This window comes from Pteronotus mesoamericanus, unplaced genomic scaffold (assembly GCF_021234165.1).
Source record: "Pteronotus mesoamericanus isolate MK-2021 breed Mesoamerican mustached bat unplaced genomic scaffold, CSHL_Meso_final contig_78, whole genome shotgun sequence".
Lineage (NCBI taxonomy): Eukaryota > Metazoa > Chordata > Mammalia > Chiroptera > Mormoopidae > Pteronotus > Pteronotus mesoamericanus.
Genome location: NW_026555258.1, coordinates 18,741,397 through 18,766,833, shown reverse-complemented (window position 1 = coordinate 18,766,833; position 25,437 = coordinate 18,741,397). Strand labels below are relative to the sequence as shown.

The following is a 25,437-nucleotide window of genomic DNA, read 5'->3' as shown; positions in this document are numbered from 1 at the left end:
GCTGTCACAATACTATCTAACAAAATTGTTTCAAATGAAGTTAAAGACAACTAAGTCTTTAGTTGTCTTTAGATGGCTACTAGAGCCATCGTACAGAAAAAACTCAACGGACTTATGGGCCAACCCAATATAATCAAGTGCTACATTATTTGGAAGACTTTTTCTAGAAAATTAAGGTGAAAATGCTGTTACATAGAATAATACTGTCAGATAATAGAAACAATTAATTAGAACACTATTATTTTGTGGGGGGAAAATAAAATTCATGGTATATGCATTATAGGTGAAGAATTGTGCAAGTTGCTTCCTTATATTCAAAATCAAGGTGAGGTAACGTGCTTAGTTAAAACTGTCGGTGTCTGACAAGAAGCAGCTACCTTTAACGGATTCTGTGATTGGCAGGTGGAGAAGAAAGGGCAAGGGCCAACTATGTAGGAGAACAGGAATGCCATCGTTAGAAATGGGAATATTAAAAAAAGGAAGAATGTTTATGAGTGATGATCAATGAGCTTCTCTTTAAATGTACAAAATTTTAGGGTCTATTTTAAAGACATAAAAAACTAGAACTAAAGTGTACACCTACAGAAGGTCTATGAATATTCTGTCACAAAATTCTAGCTGTTTATTATATAATGTAGTGTTACCACAACCAAATTTTCTGAATCAAAATTATCAAAACACTGTCTGGGAAACAGTGCTTAAAAAGTGAAATGGAGAAGCTCTGGTAATTTTATGGTTCCCTGGAGACACACAACAGAGTACTTGAAATTAGTCCAATATTACAGTACCAGATACTAGAAAAAGTTTTATCATGTAGAAGGAGGAAGCAGTCATTTAAACAAATAAGCCTTCCAAGGGCCAAATGGTCAGAAGTCTACATCCACCATAGAGCGAACCCACAGGAGTGTTCTTTCTTTGGGACTGAAAGAGAAGGGGGCACAAAAGAGGAACATTTCAGACAGAAGGCACGAGCGGGCGAACCCTGGAACAGGAGCAGATGTCTGGGAGGCTGAAGGGGTGGGGAGCTACGTGCGGCAGAGGCAGCATCCGGAGTGGAAAGAGCCATGAAAAGCGCACATTCAAAGAGCAACAATTTGGTTGGAGCATAAGGACAGGATGGACAAGGGGCTGGTGAGATATGAGACCAGAAGGGAACTCACTGCTAACTTGTCACCATTTACCAAAAACTTCATAATCGAAAAAGTACTGGTCACTGCTCTGAGCTTTCTATTATCCCATTCAGTCTTTACAACGTTGCTATGAGGGAGCTGCTATTACTATATCCATTCACAGATTTAATAAAGTTTTAAAGAAAAGCAGGAAAAAAACCCTGGGGCTTATTTAAGATAAAAAGCAAATACTAATGACAAATTATAGTTGACCCTTAAACACCAAGGGGGTTGGGGCATGGACACCCTCCCCACCAGGGCAGTTGAAAACCCATGTATAGCCTGGCTTGTGTGGTTCAGTTGGTTGGAGGATTGTCCCGTAAATCGAAAGGTTGGGAGTTCAATTCCCAGTCAGGGCACATACCTAGGTTGCAGGTTTGGCGATGTTTTTCTCACATAGATGTTTTTCTGCCTCCCTCTCTCCCTCCCTCTCTCTCTTCCTCCCTTCTCCTTTCTCTAAAATCAATAAGCATGTCCTCGGGTGAGGCTCTGACTCCTCAAAACCGTATAGCCTACTACTGACAAGAACCCTAACCAATATCATACACATTTAACATATATTTTGTATACTATATGTATTATGCACTGTGTTATTACAATGAAGTAAGCTTAAAAAAGAAAATGTTAAGACAATCATCAGGGAGAGAAAACACATTTACAGTTTTTATTGAAAAAAATCGTTGTATAAGCGGACCCCACACAACTCAAACCTGTGTTACTCAAGGGTCAGCTGCATATCAAATCTGTCTGCCTCCAGAGGCGAGCTGGTCATCACCTGGATAAAAGGCAAGGGCTCTAGTGGAGGTGCTTGTATCCCACATTAACTAAGAGTCCAAGGGTTTCTAACTGCAGAAATAACTCTGGAGGCAACACAGGAAAGAGACTGGCTGTGGGCAAGCCTCCAGGCAGGGAAACCAGGTAGAAGATTCCTGCAATAACCAAAACTAGAAGTGACAGTCTCAGTATCAGTATTAGGAACAGGGAGATGAAGGCAGCAAGAACCAGAATCATTGCCTTCCTGTGGGGTTTCAGTTAAGGATGACTCATTTTTCCTCTTAACTAACCAAGTTTCTAGTGGAACCATTTTTGGAGAAAAGCCAATCAGAAAAAACACTAGTTTGAAAGAGATTAGCATCACACATTTAGGGTGAATGGTAACTTTGTATAGTATATGTGCTGAAATTTTTTTTAATCATTTCTGTAGCTGAACTTGAGAGAGAAAAAAAATACAAAGTCCCATTGATCTTGTTATATACATCAACCTACCTTCTGAATATCCATTAATGCAGCTCTTTCTCTAATTAAACAAACATAAAGGCTGTACACAGGCCATTTCTCCCTTGAAAGAACGAATTACCTGAATGTTAGCTGGGAACGTTTCTGCAGCTTGTCTAGAACGAAGAAGATGGGGCACAATCTTTAACTTCACTCTCGTACTGACAGGGTCTCTTTTCAGCTCTGGCTTCAGAACTGCTCCCTGTCAAAAATATTTTGGATTATAACTCAGGGATTCAAAATTATTGTAAACTGAAAAAGTCGCAAGAGAACATCTAAATCAATGGTCTCTCAAACTTCTGTTTCAAAATCCCTTTTACACTCTTAAAAATTACTAAAGACTCCAAAGAGCTTTTGTTTATGTTGAAATGTCTATCAATATTGACTAAATTAAAGTTAAAACAGAAATTTTAAATACTTATTCACTTTAACATATTAATAAACCCATTACATATTTTCATAAATAACATTTTAAAGAAAAATAACGATATTTTTCCTAAATAAAAAACTGTACTGAGGGAGTGGCATAATTTAACATTTTCTGTAAATCTCTCCACTGTCCACCTTAACAGAAGAGGGCTGGATTATTTTATCTTTTTCTGCATTCAATCTGCAGTGATATGTTCTTTTGGTTAAAAATATTTTTTAAAAATTACCAGCCTGACACAGATATGTGGATGGAAAAGTGCAGATGATTTAAGCCTTTCAGGTAATTGTAGATACTTCTTGTTACCACACAAAATCTGACAATCATCTGTTAAAGGTGAGGTGCCATTTACATTTGCAATCCTTGAACTTTCACATACCACTGTTACACTAGATCCCGCTGGTCTATCTCAGCACCCTTGTATGCTTCTGTAACATCACTGATCATTTGGAAAATACTGGCTCACTGACTTGAAGTTTATGTTTTATTATAATGCACCCAAAAAGGAAAGACTACCACCAATGACATCAGAAGAGTCAGGAAATACTGACAAGCTGTCAAGCTCATTCTAATGAATACATGTTATCCAAAATTCTAGCTTTTGCTTGAAAGCTCAATTTTTATTACTGCCAATAAATCACATTGTTTTTCTTGAAGCTTCATTTCTTCATTTTAGAGAAACACCTGCCAAGCGTGTGTCTCAATACCCATATCAAGGATATCCTTAAGTAAAGTTGAGTTTTATTCTCTTTTTCTTTTTTTTTTCTTTTTTTTACCATGAATGCTGACAGTGAAGAACGGAATGAGTGTTAATATTATACAGTGACACAGCTTTGATTCATGCTCAGAACTCAGCATGTACACCTACCACTGCTTATGTATCACCAACTCAAATATAATTGCTTGCCTTCATGGACCCCTAAAAGTCTCTCTGTGACCCACTAAGGGTCCATGGACCAAATTCTGAGACCCAGTGACCTAATCCAACCCCTTTGTTTTTTACACACAGAACACGAGGCCCAGAGAAGTTCTGTGATTCGCCAAGTATCTCCTCCACGGGACACTTACTATGGGCAGCCACTGTGAGCGCTGCAGGGGCGGGGAGCGGGGGGCGTGGGGGGGCAATCCCCAATTCATTTTTCTTTCTGCTACATCACACTCAATTTAATCTAACTGGAGCTAATAATGATCTTCAAAACAACTCTTGATGGTTTAAAAACAAGCAAACAAACATTCCTTGTATGTCTGGGTTTGAACTTGGAACACTTTTAAACACAGTGAGCTAGACGTCTAGTAACATTGTTATTAAGCAAACATTTTACTTCAAGGCTTCAGAAGAACTTACCTATTGGTCTAGATCAACGATTTTCAACTGGTGTGCCGTGTGAATTTTTAAAACATGCAATACCTGACTATTTAGTCAGGGGCACTGACCTCTTTCAAACAAACAAGAAAAAAAAATGACAACAGCCAGCACAACAATAGCCATCCATGTGAATGAATCAAAATTACATCTATTTTTTTGTCAGACTGACAAGATAGATTTTTTTGGTGTTCCGCAGAGTTTTAGTAATCAGTTTACATGTGCCAGAAGATAAAAATGGTTGAAAATCGCTGCTCTAGATTCTCGACCAGGGGCCAAAAAAAACCCACAGCCCATGGGCCGAATCTGGCCCATGATCTTATAGTAAGGCCTGTGAGTTAAGAACAGTTTTTACATTTTCAAATGATTTCTTTAAAATAATGACGTCACAATACATAAAAATTAGATGAAATCCAAATTTCAGTATCCTTAAAGCTTTACGGGGACACAGCCATGCTCACTAAGTTATACGGGGCCTGGGCCTGCTGTCGCAGAAGGTCAGAGTTGAGCAGGGGCAGCCTCATAAGCACACAGCCGACAAAGCCCAAAATAGTTACAGGAAGTAGCTCATCAATCCCTAATCTAGGCAATCATCATTGTTTAAGCATCTGAATTGAAAACACAGATCAGGAGAGTCTCAGCGACCAGGAGATTTTAATCTAGCTAAACTAGCATGGTTTAAAACTATCATTTCCTGCAGCATAGATTCAGCTTCAGTCAAATACGGAAAAAAAATGTTCAAATACACAGAGCTGACGTCAGCAAGGTGCTTTTTATGATGATGTGAGAATAAACAACGACCTACCTCTTTTGTCTTCAGTGGTATATCTCCAAGGTATACCTTGTACATCTTATTAATGATGGCAGGATTATTCCAGTCAATCAAGCTACAGAAGGTTTCAACACAACTTGTTAAAATTATTTTTTTTCTTCCACTTCAACGATTTCTAAGAATCATAGCCCCAATATTTGTTACCAAAAAAAAAAAAAAAAAAGTTAAAAACACACAAATGAAATGCACAACAGACATTATAAAAGAGAAGGAAGGGAAAGAGATTAACTTCCATCAAAGTTAGTTTTTAAACAGAAAAAAAAAAGTCACTTATCCCACCTGGATTCAACAGATCATTGCATCCAAGGGCCCAGCTTGGCTCCACACAAGAACACAACTGTATTCCACTCCCAGGGCCTGTGCCATGGAGCAGTTCCAACAGAGCACAGCTACTCTACACTTGTTCAAAGAGCCCTGGGGCATGAATCTTCTGTTTAATCACTTGGAAATTCACTCACTTGGACGTTCAAAAGTGATAAGGAGGGTGACAAAAAAATTTTACCCGTTAAAGACACAACCCTAGGAAGCGCACAGCCATCACATTTTTCTAATATTATGTCACAGCAATTGCCAGCATCCCTCTTCCTTATCTACCAGCACACATATGCAGTTTTAGCATCCAGTTCTACAGAGCAGTCACGCTGCCATGAGTCACTAAGACAAATTCCTACCTGGGCCCCACAATAAGGCGAATTAGCGTATCGCGTGATTGGTGACTGGCACCCAACCTCTGAAGCCATCCCAACCCAGTGATTTTATAAACCTAGCAACAATGCAATCCTGAATTTCACTTGGTTAGCAATATTTAACCACACTATCTTCTGTCTTTTAACATTGGTTCTGCTTTCAAGATATGCTTTATTTGTGCAAACACAAATTATCCTGCTGCTTTGACTGTTTTCTAATCCATCTCTTCTTTAATAGCTTGTCAATCGGCCTCTTTTTCTGGATAGCCACAATTTCACTATCTTCAAAATCATTCTGCAATTACAGCTTAGTTATTATTTGCCTACATCTTTCCTCAGCTTATTGCTACTAACTAATCCTCAAGCTCCACCACTGTTTCCCTTCTATTAATACTGCAGGTTTAGAGATTTTTGATAAAACACTTTAGTAAAACAAAGTAAAAACTTAGAACTTAATAGTGGTTAACCATTAAGGGATAATTTTTACTGCTTCTTTTGCTTTTCTTCTTGCCATCTTTCTAGTTTTAGTTTTCTGAATTACATGTTTGTTATAAAAATTCAAAAACATAGAAAATAAAATTCCTTACAATCTGCACTATATCTCTCTCTATTCCCTTTTCAGATACCACTAACTTTGCTTTATATCTTTTTCTAGACTTCTTTCCTATGCAGGTAAAATAGGTGGATGTGTATGGCACATAGGTAGATTTTTTAAAAACAGATCAGTAGATGTATCACTTGAAGAGATACTTAGGAATTTTTCTTTAACAAAATGGGATAATATCTGCATATTGTTCTCAACTTTTTACCTCTTAACAATGTTATATTATTTTATAGAAAAATGCATACATTTAATAGAACCAAAACGAACACTTAAGCACCATATTTCTATTTCCAACAATCCAATCCACTATATGGTATAAAGAATGGAGCCAGTTCAAACACAATGAGAAGGTTTAAAGGAAAATATTTGGATACTTCAAAACCAAACAAATTCCTCAAAAGGGAAACCAGGAAGATACAGTTATAAGGAGTATAAAGGAATTTTAGACTTTGGCGGGGGGGGGGAAGAGGGGGGTAGGGATGTTAAGTACATTCTAGTCCAACTTTATTTTTTTTCCAAGGCTTGGCAAGGTTAAGTGAGCCTTCCAAATTCAGAGAATCAGCAAGAGGCATGCCCAGAATCAACTCCATGACAAACGCACTCCTCCTGTGTGCTACTTCACACGCCCTACAGGGGGCAAGCCGTTCCCACTGCGACCGCCCAGATACGGTTAGCTCACAGTCCAACAAGCAAACCACAGACATAATGAAGCTGATTTCCTGATACTGTTGCACCTACTTGTATCGGTTTCTTAGGAAAGAGAAAAAACTACAATACATGAAACCTTTACAAAGCTTTGTTACCTTATCGGCATTCAACTGTCTTTAATTTTTTATGTTACTCTTCAATCTTTGCACGTTATTTTTTAAAATCAGTACAGATAACATTTTGTACTCTGATTTATTAATTTACCATTGCTTGGAGGCAATTTACATTGCTTCATTATTTTTATAATTATTTTGGCAGTTATACAATATTCCATACAGATACACAGAGCTAATTTACTTAACTATTTCCCCATTGTGAAAATTTGATTTTTGCATTTTTACACAATTATAGGAAATAATATAATGACAAAATCTATAATATTTTTCTAAGAACAACCATTTTCTTTTAAGTAATTCTCTTAAGATAAACTACCGGAAGATTTAGATAAGAGATTATAGAGATTCATTACTTACTGCAAATGGCTTTCCAAAAATTATTTCAATCAATAACACAAATCAACAAGGTATAAAAATAGTACTTTCAACAGAAACTTAAATGGAGTTATCAACTGTTACACAATTTTATTTACCAATGTGTACAAATTGGCATTGCAAGCATTGTTTTATTTTGCATCAATTTGATTTCTTATACAAAATATTTTCTATGACCCTATTTACTATTTGTATTTCCTCCTATGTGAATTAACATCTATTCAACATCTCTTTTTATGGGACCTGAGTTTTGCTGTATTAACCATAATACCTACATATCCATTATCAAAAGCAATTTCAAATGATTTGAGATAGAGGAAAATATAAAATGAATAACTGCGGGTTTTGACATTTTTCTTAACAGTTCTTTAAGTTCATTTGCCCAGCCAAAGATCTCCTTTCTTATGGTAATATCCTAACTCCTTCCAGTTTTAAACTGTTTCTCCAAACAGCATTTCTTCTTTTTCTTATACAAAATTCTGCTTGTTAGCAAACTGTCCTCATTATAAATTAAGTATACTTCACAATCTCATAAACTGAACGTATCATTACATAAAATCCTAAAAGAACAAATATGTGCACTGTAAGCTTTTAGAAATCTAGCCTCTTCCCAATGCTGAGAGTTTAAAAGGGCTGTAGTTTACCTTTGCTTGCTTTTCAATTCTAGGTCCGCAGCCGTTGCCACACTGTGGCGTGTGTCACTAGAAGCAATCACCAGGTGGAGAACAGCTTCAAGTTCCGGCACCTGTTCAGCTTCTATGAATTTCACTATACCCAATTTGCACTGTGGACAAATGAAGGGAAGGAGAAACGGCGATCAGAGAAAGACCACCAACCAAGAATGCTGTTTAAGGTATCAGTATGGCCATAAACCAAGGATTAATGGTAACAACAGCAGCAGATCCTGTTTACGCTTACAATGTGCCAGGGACCGTACTGAAGCATATATAGCCATGATTTCATTTAATCCTCACAATCTATGAGGTATTTTTTTTGTTCTTTGATTTAATCTTTATTGTATTTTTTTTCATTACCATTTAGTCCCCTCATACTCCCCTTCCCTCAGCAATCACCACACCATTGTCCGCGTCCATGAATCCCTTTTCCTTTCTGCGCGATCCCTCCACCCCAAAACCTCCTCCCCCACTAGCTGGCATCTGCTCTCCATCTATGAATCTGCTCTCCATCTATGAATCTGTCCTCATTTTCCTGTCCTCGTTAGTTCAGTTTGTTCATTAGATTCCACATATAAGTGAAATCATATGGTATTTGTCTTTCTCTGACTGGCTTATTTCACTCAGCATAATGTTCTCCAGGTTCATCCAATCCATTGCAAAGGGTATATGAGGTATTACCATACCCATTTTTCAGATGAGGAAAGTGAGACAAGGCTTAAGAGATTAAGACATATAGTTAGCAAGTGATGAAGGCAGGATTCGAACCCAAGTGTCTCAGACTCCAAGACAATTATGATACGCAGCCTTCCTACTTAAGATATACAACTTCTCTGGAATGACAAAACCTTGAAGTGAAGTCCAAACTTGGGGCCTCCATAAAAGAATGGTGGCATACTAGAAATGAAGTACTTCATGCTTTATGACAGCTCAAAAGGAATCAACGTATAGTCCTTGGAGTTCCACTCTATTGTTAAAATACTAATTCTTGTCCTCAATATTCTCACACACTGAAAACAATCTGATTTGGAACAAACACTAGTCAATGCAAGTGAATTTCTCATCACACAGTATTCAATGTAATTAACTCACTAAAATGAAACCCAGACTAAAGAGACATTCGGCTCGGAACATCGTGCAATGTAAAGCAGCTATGAACTGCACTAAAAACAACTCTAAAATAAATATACCTAGAAAGTAAAACTTATATTTACCTTAAGAAATCAGTTACATAATAGTCGTTATATATATATATATATGAACTTGATACAGTTTAAAATTATTAAATGACAAAGAATACAATTTTAAAAGGTGTACAAACATAAAAACGCCTACCTTCCCTCCTGTTCAACACAACTTATTTGTAAGGAGAGTCACAAGACTCAAATATTTACTTAAGCCATGAAAAAGGACAGTTATGGAAGTCAAGTACACAAAGATAGACACAAACAAAAAAAAAAAGTTTGGAAGGCTTCTGGCCAAGATGCAGGCATAGGCAGATATGCTTTGCTTCCTCACACAACCAAAAGAAGGAAGGCAACCAATTTAAAAACAAAACCAACCAGAACTGCCAGAAAATTGAACCGTATGGAAGTCTGACAATCAAGGAGTTAAAGAAAAAACATTCATCCAGACCATCCAGACCAGAAGGAGGGGTGGAAACGGGCAGCCCAGGGGGAGAGGTCGTGCAGCAAGGTGGCCGCTGGAGACCAGGCAGGCCGGGGGCAGCTGGCGGTCCCACATTTGCACGCAGATAAACCACGAGGAACAACAGGGGTGCAAGACAGACTGCTCAACCCAGGGTTCCAGTGCAAGAAACTAAAGCCTCAAAACCTCTGGCTGTAAAAATCTGTGAGGGTTACAGCAGTGGGAGAACTCCCAGTCTCACATGAGAGTCTGTTGGAGGGGCCCACAGGCTCCTGGAACATACACAACCCCATCCACACAGAAATTAGCACCTAAAAGGGTGCAATCCACTTGTGGAAAGGGAGTGAAGTGACTGAAAGCAGGGCGAGAGCCAAGCAAGTGGCATTGCTCCCTCTCTGACCCCTCCCCGACACACAGCGCAACAAGACAGTGAAGTGGATTGTCCCACCTTAGTGAGTATCTAAGGCGCCACCCCCTACAATGTAACAGGTGCAACGAGACAAAGAAATATGCCCCAAAAGAAAGAACAGATCAAAACTCCAGAAAAAGAACTAAGCAATGAGGAGGCAGCCAACCTATCAGATGCAGAGTTCAAAACACTGGTAACCAGGACGCTCTCGGAAATCACTGAGTATGGTCACAAAATAGAGGAAGAAGTGAAGGCTATGCAAAGTAAAATAAAGAAAAATATACAGGGAACCGACAGTTAAGGGAAGGAAATTGGGACTCAAAGCAACGATTTGAAACAGAAAGAAGAAATAAACATTCAACCAGAACATGAAGAAACAACAATTCAAGAAAATGAGGACTGGCTTAGGAACCTCTGGGACAGCTTTAAATGGTCCAACATCAGAATCATAGGGGTGCCAGAAGGAGAAGATAAAGAACAAGAAATTGAAAACTTATTTGAAAAAATAATGAAGGAAAACTTCCCCAATCTGGTGAAGGAACTAGATATGCAAGTCCAGGAAGCTCAGAGAGTCCCAAATAAGATGGACCCAAAGAGGAACACACCAGGACACATCATAATTAAATTACCCAAGATTAAAGATAAGGAATCTTAAAAGCAGCAAGAGAAAAGGAGACAGTTACCTACAAAGGAGTTCCCATAAGACTATCAGCTGATTTATCAAAAGAAACCTTACAGGCAAGAAGGGGCTAGAAAGAAGTATTCAAAATCATGAAAGGCAAGGACCTACAACCTAAATTACTCTACCCAGCAAAAGTATCATTTAGAATGGAAGGGCAGATAAAGTGCTTCCCACATACGGTTAAAGTTAAAGGAGTTCATCATCACCAAGCCCTTATTATAAGAAGAGTTAAACGGACTTATCTAAGAAAAAGCTGAAGATCAAAACTATTAACAGTAAAATGACAACAAACTCACAACTACCAACAACTGAACCTAAAAAATAAAAAAACAAACTAAGCAAATAACTAGAACAAGGCAGAATCACAGAAATGGAGATCATAAGGAGGGTTATCAGCGGGGACGGGGTGGAGAGAGATTGGGGTAAAAAGGTATAGGGAATAAAAACCATAATTGGTAGGCACAAAATAGATGGGGGGCTGGGGGGCGGTAGTTAAGAGTAGTATAGGAAATGGAGAAGCCAAAGAACTTATATGTACGACCCATGGACATGAACTAAGGTTGGGGGGGATGCTAGTGGGAGGGGGATGCAGGGCAGAGGGGAATAAAGGGGAGAAAAAAATGGGACAACTGTAATAGCATGATCAATAAAATATACTTTAAAAAAAAGTTCAAAGAAAATTGAAAACAATACTGATGTCCATCAACAGAAGACTATTTGGTTTACATATAATTAAGTTGGACACAGACATTACAAGGGATGACATTTTTTTAAAAACTTGATATACTGTTAAATAAAGAAGTGAACTAAAAATAATGCATTACATGATATGTAAAAAAAAAAAAAAAAGGCCTACTTGACTGTGGTTGGTAGCATAACAATATGGGTCTAATAATTTATAGTTTCAATTTGAATATTTCACCTCACATGTCATATGGTGTGCTTGAGTGTGGTATTGTTATGTTACAGAATTACATGCTTACGATTTTCCAATAAAAGCTTTTGTAATAAAAAAGGGGTGTTATTTGTGCCAGACCCTGTGTACTGAATAAAACTGTATCTGTGTGTCCACACACACAGAGCAGGCTATAGATGAACGACAAGCTAGAGTGGCAGGATTCCAGGTATTTTTAACTTCTCTTTGTCATGATCTGGACTAACTGAATCTTTACATCACTGTTAACTTTAGCAAAATAAAAGCTGTTTATCTGGACACAAAAATGTAAAACAAAAGAGATTTAAAAATTAGGGGAAAACACCTTTCATCCTTGAAGCTAAACTGTTCTTTTCAACACGAGATTATGAAATTGATCAAAGGCATGCAGAGACCCTTAGAAATGAGCGAACACTGACCGACAGCAAATTACAATTTAATGTTAACAAATGTTTTCCGGCACACGCAGCTTTAGCCCTCAGACAAACCTGGATTCAAAGCCTAATACTACAGGGGAGATTATGATGAATTTCAAAACCTTTTACAAAATGGAAGTCGAAATTTCTATACCTCATTGGGTTGCTGTGAAGATGAAAGAAACAATGAATTCAAAGTACTCATCGGTATAGTTCACACTCTATAAAGAGCAGCTTCTGTTACTATTTACCTTTCTTTCTTACATCGTGGCTTAAAGAGGAAAAAAAATCTCTAACACGTGAAAAAGTAAATCTAATTGCACACAGCCCTTGCTGAACAAATCATTCTACAAATTGATGAGTGGCAAGAATGTCCCACTTGCCTTTTCCTCTCTCCTTGGAACACTGTTTTGACCAGTGATCATTCACATTCCCAAGAAGAAAAGGATCAAACCACTTAGACTGCCATGAAGAGATAAAGGAAGGACTGGAAGACTGACCCACGAATTCCAAAATAATTACATACTGATCTCATCTGCTCTTCCCTGAGGTGCCTGACGACATAGACAGTGAGGCACCTTCTCTGGAGAGCACCAGTCTTTTTAAAAAGCTGCTCAGAGAACATCTGTGTCCTGTTTAAATTCAGGATAAAATTCTTAGTGCCAATTTTTTAAATTCCCCGGAGGAAATATAAAAGGGAGTCATGCTTTCCCCCACACTGTCCCTTGGATGTACAGGAGCCGCTCACGTTGCACAAAACGTAAAAACCCTAAAAAAAATTTTTTTTTAACTGCACCGAAGCAGCTGAATAATTGTTAAACCCACAATTTAAAACTAAAATTTAAAAAAAGTTAAATATACTCCATTTATAAGTGTTGTATTTCAAACTTGAAATACGTAATACGTAAGCAATATTAGAAAAACTGAAAGCATTTCCCACTCCTCCCTCTCTCTGGGGCTTGAACAAATAACTGCCACGATAAAGAGAACACATCACATCGGTTGCTCCTTTCAAACGTGTTTCATTAGAGAGCCTGAATACACTGGAATTATGTTACACGTGCTTTCATGGACTGCAGAGGGGCGCGTGCACCGGTTACGCTGCATTATGAATAAGCAGTGTGTGATACCTGTTCCAGCTGTTCAGGTGTCCATGGGTTATCACCAATAACTCGTTTAGCTGCATAAAAGCTCATTCCTGGGGGAGGCTGTGGTATTCCAGAACTTCCCCCACTATTTGAAGAAGAACCCTGTGCTGAAGATGAATTTTGGCGACTCTGGGATTCATTTAACACATATCTGGAAAGGAAATAGAAATTTATTTTGTCTCTATTAAAACACATACATATATAATACATTCAATTATATACGTTCCCCACACAGAAATTTCCTGGAAGAACAGACACTTAAAAGTAAAATTTCATCACAAAAGAAAAATTTTAAAGGTATCTGCATCTTCTGCAAATTAAACATAAGAGTACATCATTTGTAACCTGGTTACAAATGAACTATAATAGTTACCAACAATAAACATAAATATTTTGTTCATTCTCAATGTATACACTATTGTTCTAAGGGCTGCTATGAACCCACTGCATTCTGAATTTTTAGTTGACAAATACAGAGAAATGTTTGAATTTCTCTAAGAGAATCACCATAGTATATCACAGAATCATCACAGTAAGTAAAGAAGAGGACTATTTTTACGGGGAAAAGCTGATGTCAGCTTGGACAGGTTGAGTCTGACATCACAACAGCAACTCCACACCTACAAGGTCAATAAGCAGTGGGGCTGGACTTCAGAAGAGGTCAGGGCTACAGCAAAAAAAGTCTGGGACTCATCCATTTTTAAGTGAAAGTTGACTCATTTAAAATAGTACTTAACTCCACATAGTTAAAAGCAGTCATGAACAAGGTTGTTTTGTTTTGTTTTCATCTCTTTAACTTACCCATAAGGCATCAGAAGGACATCTAGCATGAAGTCCAAAAGCAGCTGCACAGTCTTTGGTTTCTCAGCAAGATTAAATGGAGAAGCTGATTTTGATGATTCAACAGGGTATTTCATGTGAAAAAGGGTTGGTATTAAAAGATGCATTAAGCTGAAAAAACAATTACATTTATTGCAACTATTTAAAAAACATGGTTTTTATACATGAAATAATACACGAAACAAAAATCACATAACAAGAAGTGGCAATTGTAGCAAGAGCCACTCATTTTCAATACCACTGACTTACAAAGTCCTAATCTAGGGATGGGCCTAGATTTCCTTCTTATTGAAAGTTCAGTTTATTGAGTGATAGCTGGCATTTAGCCCATCTGGCTGATCACCAGAAGCGCCAGGAAAAAACATACATAGTATGGGTTCAGTTTTAATACCTGTCAGCAGAAGAGATTTTATGTTAAACCTTAAGTAAAATTCAACTTATAACATGTCCTTTTGATAAAAATTTTTCCTTTGCAGTTAATTAAAAGTATTCTAGAGCTAAAGAAATTAAAAATCAATTATGTCAATATTTGAAATATAAGATTAAAATTTCCACTGTGTGAATTTAAGAAACACAGCTTCAGTAATTCCATCTTTTATGATACCTTTTGCTATTCTTAAAACACATAAAAACAATTTTAAACAGTGCTTGTTAATGTTTATTAATTTCACTTGTAAATATCTGTATTACAGCCTCTCTTTATAAAATGTATGTATTCTAAAAAGGTGAGCTGACAACATTATTTAACTCCATCTTTCCTCCACAACTTCCTGATGATTCTCACCACTACACAGCAAGAGTAGAGGACGCTCAGCTCAGCCTAGAAGGATGGTACCTAACCCCGTCCACTTCGCCAATTCTCACACTAACCTAGACAAGTGATCTGTTCCTTAAGGAAACTGCTCTGAAACTTTATATCCCCCAAGATAGTCATGTTTTGATGAAAAGTATTTTATTACTCGACTTTTTGCCATCACAAAAAACTGATTGCTTGAAATCATTGACCAAAAAATGCATTTAGATTGAGAAAAACGTTAGCTCTACACACTTTTCAGTATGCTCACATTAAGAAATTTTAGAATAGTACTAACAAAACAATAATGTTGAGTTAACTCCGAAAATTCAATGACTTGCCAGTTGAAACAGCCCAAGTGAAACCAAAGGTGTGGACCTGTTCTTGAATGGCAGCCGCTGACTCCCGGCAGCTGGGAAATAAGGTAACAGAGGAAAGCATACCTATCCTGCTGTGGCTGAGGTTTCCCTTCCATTGCCGTAAGGAGTGTAGGCGCCAGCTCACATTGTTTTTCCACTGGTAGGCGAGGATAGCCCATCTTAACATAAATTATAGTAAAATTCTGAGGCAATGAGAGAAAAGCAAGTGAGCGTGAAGGAAATACGCCAGGTTATTTCAATATAAACATATGATTGGTAACTTACGGACTTATTCCAAATAAATCGCATCCTCCTTCCACGTTTATTACAGTTTAACCAGCTATTATACTTCAGGGTGAATTCCCGGCCCACTTATTCAAAATGCTTGCTTTAGGATGGGCTTCACGTGAGGGAGCAACACCAAACCCAGGCATTCATGTATACACATATCAAAGTATCACACTGTGTATTTTAAATATGTACAATTTTATTGGTTAGTTATGCCTCAATAAAGCTGAGGCAGGAGATACTCATACATGCAATTACTTTCACTGAGGAGAACAGGGTAATCATTTGATCAAATCTACATACTACACATTAGCATCAGATCTCCCAGTTTGTCACATTAACTTTCAAGCTAAGAGGAGACCGCATGTTAAATCCTAGGCTGCCCTTTCCCAACTGGTCTGTTGCTAAAACAAGCTTTGTATATTGCAGCACTCTGGTTCCTCACTCCAAAAACTGACCAATGGATGATGAACCAAGTTGAGTGCTGTCAGTATGTTTGCATCACTATAATCCATGTGAATTCCTCATTTTAAGCAAATCCATCAATGCATATCTGGCATTATACATAATAACATAAAGATCTGCGTTTTAGAAAGATTCTTCACTTTAGAACCTACTTTATAAGGTTATCCTTTTCTTTTATTATTATTTTTTAATCCTCACTACAGAATATATTCACTGATTTTTGGAGAGAGTGAAAGGGAGAGAGAGGGAAAGAAGCATCTGTGTGAGAGAGAAACATCAACTGGTTGCCTCCCATATGTGCTCCGACCAGGGATCGAACCTGGAACGTTTTGGGTTACAGGACAACACTCCAACCGACTGAGCCACCTGGTCAGGGCTCCCTTTCTTTTTTTATTTTTATATTTCAATTACAGTTTACATTCAAGATTACTTTGTATTAGTTTCAGGTGTATATTATAGTAATTCGACCATTATATACTTTACAAAGTGGTCCCCCTTATATTTTAAGTACCCACCTAGCTCTTACAATATTACTGACTCCACTGCACTTTACATCCCCATGACTATTTTGTAATTGACAATGTGTCGTTCTAAATCCCTTCAGTAAGGTTATCCTTTTCCTTTAAAGCCATTCTATTTGGCAATTTTACTAGCACACAATGTTCCTACGTGTTTAAAGAAAGGAACATCTCCAGTGGAGGTCTATGTCCAGACCAGGCACAGACAAGAGGCCTGGACCAGTAGATGGCTCCAAAGGTCTGAAGTCCAGATGTTAGATAAGACCCAAGAGATTCTGCCTCAATGCCAGAAACTACAGGGCCGGGGGAAAACATCACCTGTCCTCACACAACATTGTTTTACATTTAATTTTCATGAAGACGATAATTCAAGAGGCACATTTCATACCAGCCTCAGTTTAACCCATTTTTTTAAAGGATACCTTTCTGAATCTATTACATGTATCAGAAACACGAATGTTTTTTAAAATTCAGCCTTCTTCTGTTATCCTTTATTCATGCCCATGCTGCATAACCCTTCTCTTCTCTCTATTCAGATAGGTCTCATATAATTTTTTACAAAGCAGCATATCATTCTTTTAAAGATCAAAATAGCTGGCAAGTCATTTCACCAACATTCCTTTGTGCAATGTAAACACCCCAAGCACGAACCTGTTCCTATCATTTCCTTAATGGAAACTGTTCCCCTGAATCAGTACTCAGTGGTAAAAGTGTGTCTTTTACAGAAAAACACCTCATGCTTCATTTAGAAAGAGCCCGCAGTAAAATTCTAAGTTGCCAATATATTGATGACATCTAATAAATGCTATGAAAGAAAACTACTATAAGCCAGAAAATATTTCAAGATTAACACTCACTGTGACAAAGGAAACTGCAGCAGGATCCTGGTATTGAACCAATAGCGTCTCTATTGGGAGTTGTATTTTGGGGCGGCTTTTTATACGCTTATTCAGATGGACCAAGAGTTCCATTACCTAAAATGCAGAGAAATATGAACTGAAACAACTGATCACAATTCATTTTTTAGGCATTACTTATCTGAGAGTTAGAAAACCAATTCATTTTTCAGATATTACTTACTTTGATAAACAGTGGCTTTGTTTTCTTTAAAAAAGTGAATTTTTCATCCCAGAAAGGGAATATACAATATTCCCCAAGAATCCATGTACCAGAATTTTACTAGTGAATTTATTTTTGCAATGCCCTTTAGTTAATCAAAGTTGAGATAGGCCTCTACTAAGGCACAGTCCCAGAATCCCCGTGAACAAACGAGTGAAATGCGCCATGTGTGAACTGACTGTTTTGTCTCCCCAAAAGTCGTATGTTGAAGCCTAAACCTCAGTGTGATGATTTGGGGAGGTAATTAGGGTTGGATGAGATCATGGGGATTGAGCCTCCGTAATGGGATTGGTGTCCTTTTAAGGGGGTAAAGAAATCCGAATTCTCTCTCCCTCTGCTCTGTGAGGGTACAACCAGAAGGCCACCTTCTACAAACCATGAAGGGTTCGTGCACAGAGAACCTGGCCACGCTGACACCCGGACCTCAAACTCCCATCCTCCAGAACGTGAGAAATAAATACTTGTTTAAGTCACCCAACCTATAGTATTTTGTTATAGCAGCCCAAACTAACTAAGACAAATCACAACTACTACACACAAAAAAAAAAAAGAGAGAGAGAGAGAGAGAGAAATGTATGTGAACTGTACAAGAGAAATGTACAACGGGTTTCCAGAAGAGAAAGTATCTGACAGATCAAGGACTTCAGAAGGCAGGAACAGCAGGTCCTGAAGATCCGATAAATTTCCAAGCACAGAATCAGTTGTAAGGTGTACAGAGGTTGAAAACCACATTGTGCACTGCATCTAATTGAAACACAGAGTGGTAAGAGATAAAAGCAGGGCCCAAATTATAAAAGGCATTGGGTAAAATGCTGAGGAATTTTTACTTTTTTTCCTGAAGATCATCTGATTCGACTAAAGAACTTTAAGTAATAAAAAGTTTCCTCTCCTTTAAGTGGGAAAGACAGCAGAAAAGAAGTCAATTCCCATAGGTGAAAAGAAAGATACAGAGGCTTATGTCAAATGGTCCCAATCTTACTATGAAAGTGAGATTAACTTGCTAAACAAGGCCCACTTACAAAGTGGTGCACAGCATTTTGCATTCCTGATCTCATCTGATTCTTACAGCTGGAGGTGTGATATTGCTGTTCCTGTTTTACTGGTGAGGATGCAGAAACTCAAGGAAGAGGTAACTTAGTCAAGGATACTGGGCCAGCAAGTAGCACAGTCAAGATTTGACTTCAAGGTCCATATATTTAACCTTTTCAGACACTGATAGTTGAGTTCAATTCATCTAAACTAAAGTGTCTGTCAGTGTGAAACATCCTTAGGAGTACTGATACCTTACAGAGACCTAGGGACTTGCATTACTATGCATACTCCTTCCAAACTTCCTACCTGGTCCAGACCTATGGATAGAGCTGATGGCAGGGAAAAGAATCACGAGGAACCAGATTAAAGGAAATAGCCCTCTTCCAACAATTCAATTCATCTAAGTTGATTCCTAGAAGGACTCTATGGAAAATGGTTATTGATGGTGATAAACAATCATGTGCACAATTAGATGCTCTCATTTTAAGAACATTTTGTTATTTTAAATGGATTAACTACTTAATTTTCTTCCACCAATTCTATCACCTTAACTATTTATTTCATAATTTGGTTACCCACTATCTAGAATCCTCTATAAGACCATAAAAATCAAGAAATCAGTTGACCCAGTTCTGACTAACTAGTTAACGGTTAACTTCTTCAGTAAGCCTACAGAATTACCAACCTCTGGTATATATTATTTTGGTCATATCAGTTCTCCTTACTACTCATTCACTCATATTTATTAACAACTTTTAATTAAGGCATGGCATATAGCTAAAGTATACAACTGAGAGTGTGTGGTTTAATAAGTCTTCACAAAATAAACCCATCTATGTAACCACCAGAACCACAAAAGCCCTGCACTCTGTGTTCCCGTCCTACCCGCTAACTACTACGCTAATTTTTAACACCATTTTTAAGTGGGACAAAGTTTCACAGGTGTTCGTGTGGGAAAATAATACAGCCCTGACCAGTGTGGCTCAGTTGGTTAGGTGTCATCCCACTAAGTGAAAGGTCACCAGTCCAATTCCTGGTCAGGGCACATGGCTGGGTTGCGAGTTTGGTTCCCAGTTGGTCAGAAAGCATGTGAGAAGCGACCACTCAATGTTTCTCCCTCACATTAATGTTTCTCTCCCTTTCTCTCTTCCTTCCCCTCTCTCTAAAAATAAATTAATAAAATGTTTTTTTTTAAAACAAAGAAAATACAATAATAAGAATAAACTCTTGTGTTTTGTGTACTCTCAAAACTGTAAACCTGCTTCTGCCCCATCCTGTATATACATGGAACATATAGGATGAACTCAGGTGTCTGAATATTTTTCACTCTACACTATATTTGAGGTTCATCCATGTTATTGCTCATATCAGCAGTTCACTTTCATTGTTCTAGCAGAAATACACCACAATTTATCTATTGTCCTAGTGATTGATATTAGATTCTTTCTAATTTGGGCTGTTATGAATAATGCTGCTATGAACATTCTTATATACGCTTTCTGGTGCAGATAGGTGCACTTTCTGTTGTACACTGACTCAGGGTTGAAAATGCGTGGTCATGGAGTATGCATATGATAAGCTTGAGAATATTCCCAACAATTTTCCAAAGTGGTAACGGTATTAATTTACACTCCTACCAACAGTCTGTGAAATCTCCAGTTGCTCCACATTCTTGTAAACACTTGCTACAGTTTTTGGTTTTTAGCTATTCCAGTGTATCTGAATATACAAAGTTAGCTATAACACAGAATCTATATAACACTCTTCCTTTTCCTTAAAATAGAAAATATACTCTAATGATACTTCAGTAGAAATCTAAAATTTCTATTTCTCTTTCTCAAGTTATCCACAAATTCCCAGTTACCTTACAGGATACCCTGGTTAAATCTAACATGCATTATGAAATTAGACCCCAAAATGACATAATTGAGTGTCAATTAAGAATGCAAATTAATTCTTAGTTTCACTGATTTCAAAATTTCACATGTTGAAATTGTTTATACCTGACCTCTCCAATCACTGCCCACCGGAATCCCTGCTTCCTTGCGCCCCCCACCCCCGCCCCGTGCCTGCCCTCTTATCACTCTTCCCCCTATGCACTGGGTGCATCATGCTGGCCTTCTTCAGCTCTGTGAAGGCTTCACACTGTGTTCCAGCTCAGAGCCTCTGCACAGGGCCACCTCTGTCGTTAATGGCCTCCCTCGTCTCTCTCCCTGGCTACTTACACACACACACACACACACACACACACACACACACACACACATGTCTCCTTTATGCCCCAAATATATTCTTTCATAGAATCCTGTTCCACTTTAGCACTTATTACAGTTTATAGCTAGATACTATATGCCTGATTGTTTAATACCAGTCTCCCCAACTAGATCTTTCTTTCACTCACTAACATATCCCTAACACCTGGCATATAGAAGCACTCAGTAAATATCTGCCAAGTGAATGACAAGACTGATCAGGGTAAATAAATAAGCACTAACCAACTGTGTAGGGCCTTTTATACCTTGCTATGCTGAGGGTAACAGGAGGCCACAGAAGGGTTTTAAATAGACTAGTGACATTATCAAATACATATTTATCTCAGCAAAGCCCTATTAACAACAGGCATGTCACATATATAACAAGAATGCCCTATTCCTTCCTGCAAATGTAAGAGACATTCTTAAAGATATTCTTTCTCCAATGAACCCAAATCAGGATGGATCTCAGAATGCCTCTAAGGGCAGCCCTCCAGGGAGCCATTGCCAATCAGTCAGAGAAGCCCAAGGAATGACACTTGATGATGGCTCGAAGGCCCGCAGGGCTAGTACGACCGGAAGACTAATGAACTCTTTAAAAATAAAGGGGCCAGACGTTCCATGAAAACATTTAGCTTGAAAAAAAAAAATCCTTATGTGACAGCTATCCAACTTTTGGTAATAGGACCAAAAAGATTATAGAATCTTAAAACAGGAACTATACAACAGCTTGCTTTCAAAAAATTTTATTTTGCTTTTTATAATTCTCATCCAAGGACATTTTTTCATTCCATTTAGAGAGAGAGGAAAGGGAAAGAGAAAGAGAGAAACACCGATTAGCTGGCTCTCATACGTGCTCCGACAGGGGATTGAACCCACAACCTAGGTATGTGCCCTGACCGGGAACTGAACCCGCTATTTTGTGTATGGGATGATGCTCCAACACTAGCCAGGGCTTATTTTGCTTATTTTTAATTAAGGTTATATTCACAGCCAGCCAATGATTAAAGAATATTTTTGCCCCATGATCACCTGACTTTCCTGTTGGAATCAAAGGCATGGATTTTAGATGAAGCCTCCACACTTTCCAGAATAATTATCTCACTAATATCATCCAGCACTGATGCCAAGTGTACACAGCTGGTGCTGAATGCAGCTGTGCTAAGCACACAAAAGCTACTTTTAAATCATGTAAGCTGGTCCTAGGCTTTCTCTCCATTTTGAAAGGCCATAATTAAGATCATGAACCTAGATTTCAATAATGGCAACAGCAAATTTACTTCATAATATATGCCTATTTATTCACCACTTACTTCCCCCAACTGTCCCAACATGCTTACCTTTTTGCGTACTCCTTCCTGGGTGCTAGACAGCTTGAGCAAAACGGGAGGAAGGAATTTAGATATAATATTCTGTAATTGCTCATCTGTTTCAGCATGGCCAAGTCGTAAAAAGACCCGTTCAAGCTGATCTGTAATATAAAAAGGAAAAAAAAGGAGAATTCAGCAAATCAAACACAACCAAGACTAATTGTTTTTATGGCTTAATCCTTTTATTGCACTGCAGATCCTTCAGCCAGACCTTTAACCAGGGCAGCCCCCTAGGCAGAGGATTTTGACACAGCTATGGAACAACACTGAAAAGGGTTACTAGCCAATTACACTGTCTTACAACTGTCCTGGCCATTTAACATCGAAAGAGAGGAAAACAAAGCCAAGAATAACACAATTCTCTCCTACATACAAAGTTATTTTGTTTTCTTAAAAGGATTTCAATACAAGAAAGGATACAAAATTGTTAAAGAAATCTTCTAGACCTATCTAGCAGAGCAAGGCAGGAGAACTTTAATCAGACACCAGGGAAAATATATATTGGTGATAACATCCTTTTTCCCCCACAATTTGCACCGTTTTAATGTAAATATTATAAAATACATACAATAAAAAATAAAGAATGGTATAAGGTGATATAAGATAGAAAGTAAAAACCTCCCTCCCTAGCCTCCAATACTCCAGTGTCAACTATACACAACAGTTTGTTTAAAATATGTACTTTAATATTCTAACAAGTCACAAGGCTTTGTTTCTTCTCTGTTTGTTTTACATAGTGCAGAGATAGATTAAAATATTAAGCCTCACTAATGTTATAGAAAAGAATTGAAACTTTAAATTTTACAATAAAATATAGAAAAGTAACAATGGATTGAGAAAAGCCCATTTTCTTCACATTTAATATTTATTCTTCTTCATTGATAGCTCAAACACACACATCCAACCCCTACCCATCACCAAAATTTTAGTCTTATCTTGCAAGTGTAGTATACATACAATTAAAACAGTTGGTAAACATACAGTGGTTGAGTACAAATAAGGCCCACAAGGTACTGGGGGTGCCATGCAAATATCTACCAACAGGTTGATTAAGCCAGTTGTTATATTTGACAGCAAGAAATAAAATCAGCCGGTTTCTGTTTATAGCTGTGATTAAACAAAGACTGGGTTTCTTTCTGTTAACTTCAGACACCAGAGATTCTGAATAGTTTGTTTTGTTTTGTTTTGTTTTGTTTGTTTTGTTTGTAGCAGGAGACTGAATAAGTTTCCAAGAACACAGTACTAGAGCCCCTTGAATTAGAAATTTGGCAAAACTCAAAATTATATCACCCAGTGATAAAGTACTAAGAAAACACTAAGAAGGACCAGGCTAGAAGCAACTATCCAAATACAAAAGGCTAACCTGGCCATTCTTCAAGGTGCTACTTCTCCATTTACCTGAACCGTGTAAAGAAATACAAAGAGGCTAATAGCTGTCAGTAGCATACAATGTCACTTGTACTCAGTCTTTGACAGATGAGCTGTTTTTAAGCACACATGACCCCGCTTGCACACAGCTACGTGTAGTGCCGCATGCCCCAAGGCAGGCGTTATTCTTTCCTGGTTGACATTTAAGAAGCCAACGCCGTGCCACTGCCATCAGCACCATACAAAATTAGCCTTTCAACGGGGTCGAGGGCTGGCTGGTAAAATGCAGTAATGCTGGCAGCCACAATCCAGGATTTGTTTGGGGGGAAAAAATCAAAAACTGTAATGTTACCAATTTCACAACTATTAAGGTGAAGAAAAAGAAAAAGTTACAGTGAACGCCATACTCAGTCAAATGTTCCTCACAGCCTATGGATTCTTTAATGATTAATCATCCTATTCTTGGGAAGACTAATGGCCAAACGAGTACAATCGCTTTGTAAAATAATAAAATCTGGACCCTTCCATACATTTTCTCCTAATCTCTGGACAAACCATCGCAGTCCCAAAAACAAAGCCTCCTATTCCAAAATCCATTGCTCTTATCCCACAGATCTCGGTTTTGCCAAATCTGGGAAAAAGTGGAAAGTCCACGGCCAAAGCAGCAACAGCAGTAAGTGCACTGTTAATTACACAAAAACAGGACATGGCTGGAATGCATTCGGATTCTAGACTAATTTTTAAGAATTTCTCGAGGATTTTCTGAACCGGCATTCTGGCATAGCAAGTTCCCTGGCTGTGTGTTTGACAGAATAGCTCTGCCCCAAAGATAATTACAGTGAGGTGTTCAAGGAAGATAAATGAAGGCAAAATGGTCAAAGTGGTCACCAGGGGAACTATTAGGAAAACAAAGTCAATGAAGGATCGAGTCGTCTAGGTATGTGAAGGAGAAAGAACACAAGTGCCGTGAGAGAATGACCAGACGCCCTCTGCACAGGACGCGGAGCACAGGCAACCACAGGCAACCACAGGCAACCACAAGCCTGGGGTCTCTTCCGGCCCCCTGGTTTCATTGTGGCTACTGGCAAAGCTTCCCTCGCCTTTTGTCTTCTTCCCCCCATGCTCTGCTGGTCTCGGCCACATAAATGAAACCAAGATTGGCCACTAACTAATAACTGTTCAAGCGTGTGATCGTGAGAATTTGTACTTTCGTGTACACTTGAAATTTTCTATGATAATATTATATATACATACACACACACACACACACACATATATATATACACACACACACACACATATATATACACACACACACATATATATATATAAAATCTCCTGAAGGAGTCTTGAAGCAATGACGCCCTAAGAGCAACAAGCACGCCTCACACCCAGATCTTGATAAAAGAACCAGGCTCCTTGAAACAACGGCTGATTCTAGGGCTGAGACAGGGGAAAAACAAACACCACAATGATCCCGAAGCATCTCGTGATGTCAGAAAGAAAATGGGGCCTGCAACATATCCAGGGGGTACGTGAATCCCCCTGAAAGTTCTCCATTATGGCCA

The 25,437-nt window shown here is 38.2% G+C and overlaps 1 protein-coding gene across 3 annotated transcripts in view; it reads right to left on the bottom strand.

The window, feature by feature from the left end:
* The window catches only part of ECPAS (Ecm29 proteasome adaptor and scaffold), a 95,487-nt gene that overhangs the window by 48,505 nt on the left and 21,545 nt on the right, over window positions 1–25,437 (bottom strand). For all 3 annotated transcript variants that reach the window (XM_054584530.1, XM_054584528.1, XM_054584529.1), the window contains exons 2-9: window positions 22,472–22,602; window positions 17,586–17,702; window positions 15,542–15,660; window positions 14,267–14,416; window positions 13,448–13,616; window positions 8,200–8,339; window positions 5,040–5,121; window positions 2,527–2,646 (exon numbers count right to left, since the gene is read on the bottom strand). In XM_054584530.1, coding sequence (XP_054440505.1) covers window positions 2,527–2,646; window positions 5,040–5,121; window positions 8,200–8,339; window positions 13,448–13,616; window positions 14,267–14,416; window positions 15,542–15,660; window positions 17,586–17,702; window positions 22,472–22,602 — 1,028 coding nt within the window. The remainder of the gene's footprint in view (window positions 1–2,526; window positions 2,647–5,039; window positions 5,122–8,199; window positions 8,340–13,447; window positions 13,617–14,266; window positions 14,417–15,541; window positions 15,661–17,585; window positions 17,703–22,471; window positions 22,603–25,437) is intronic.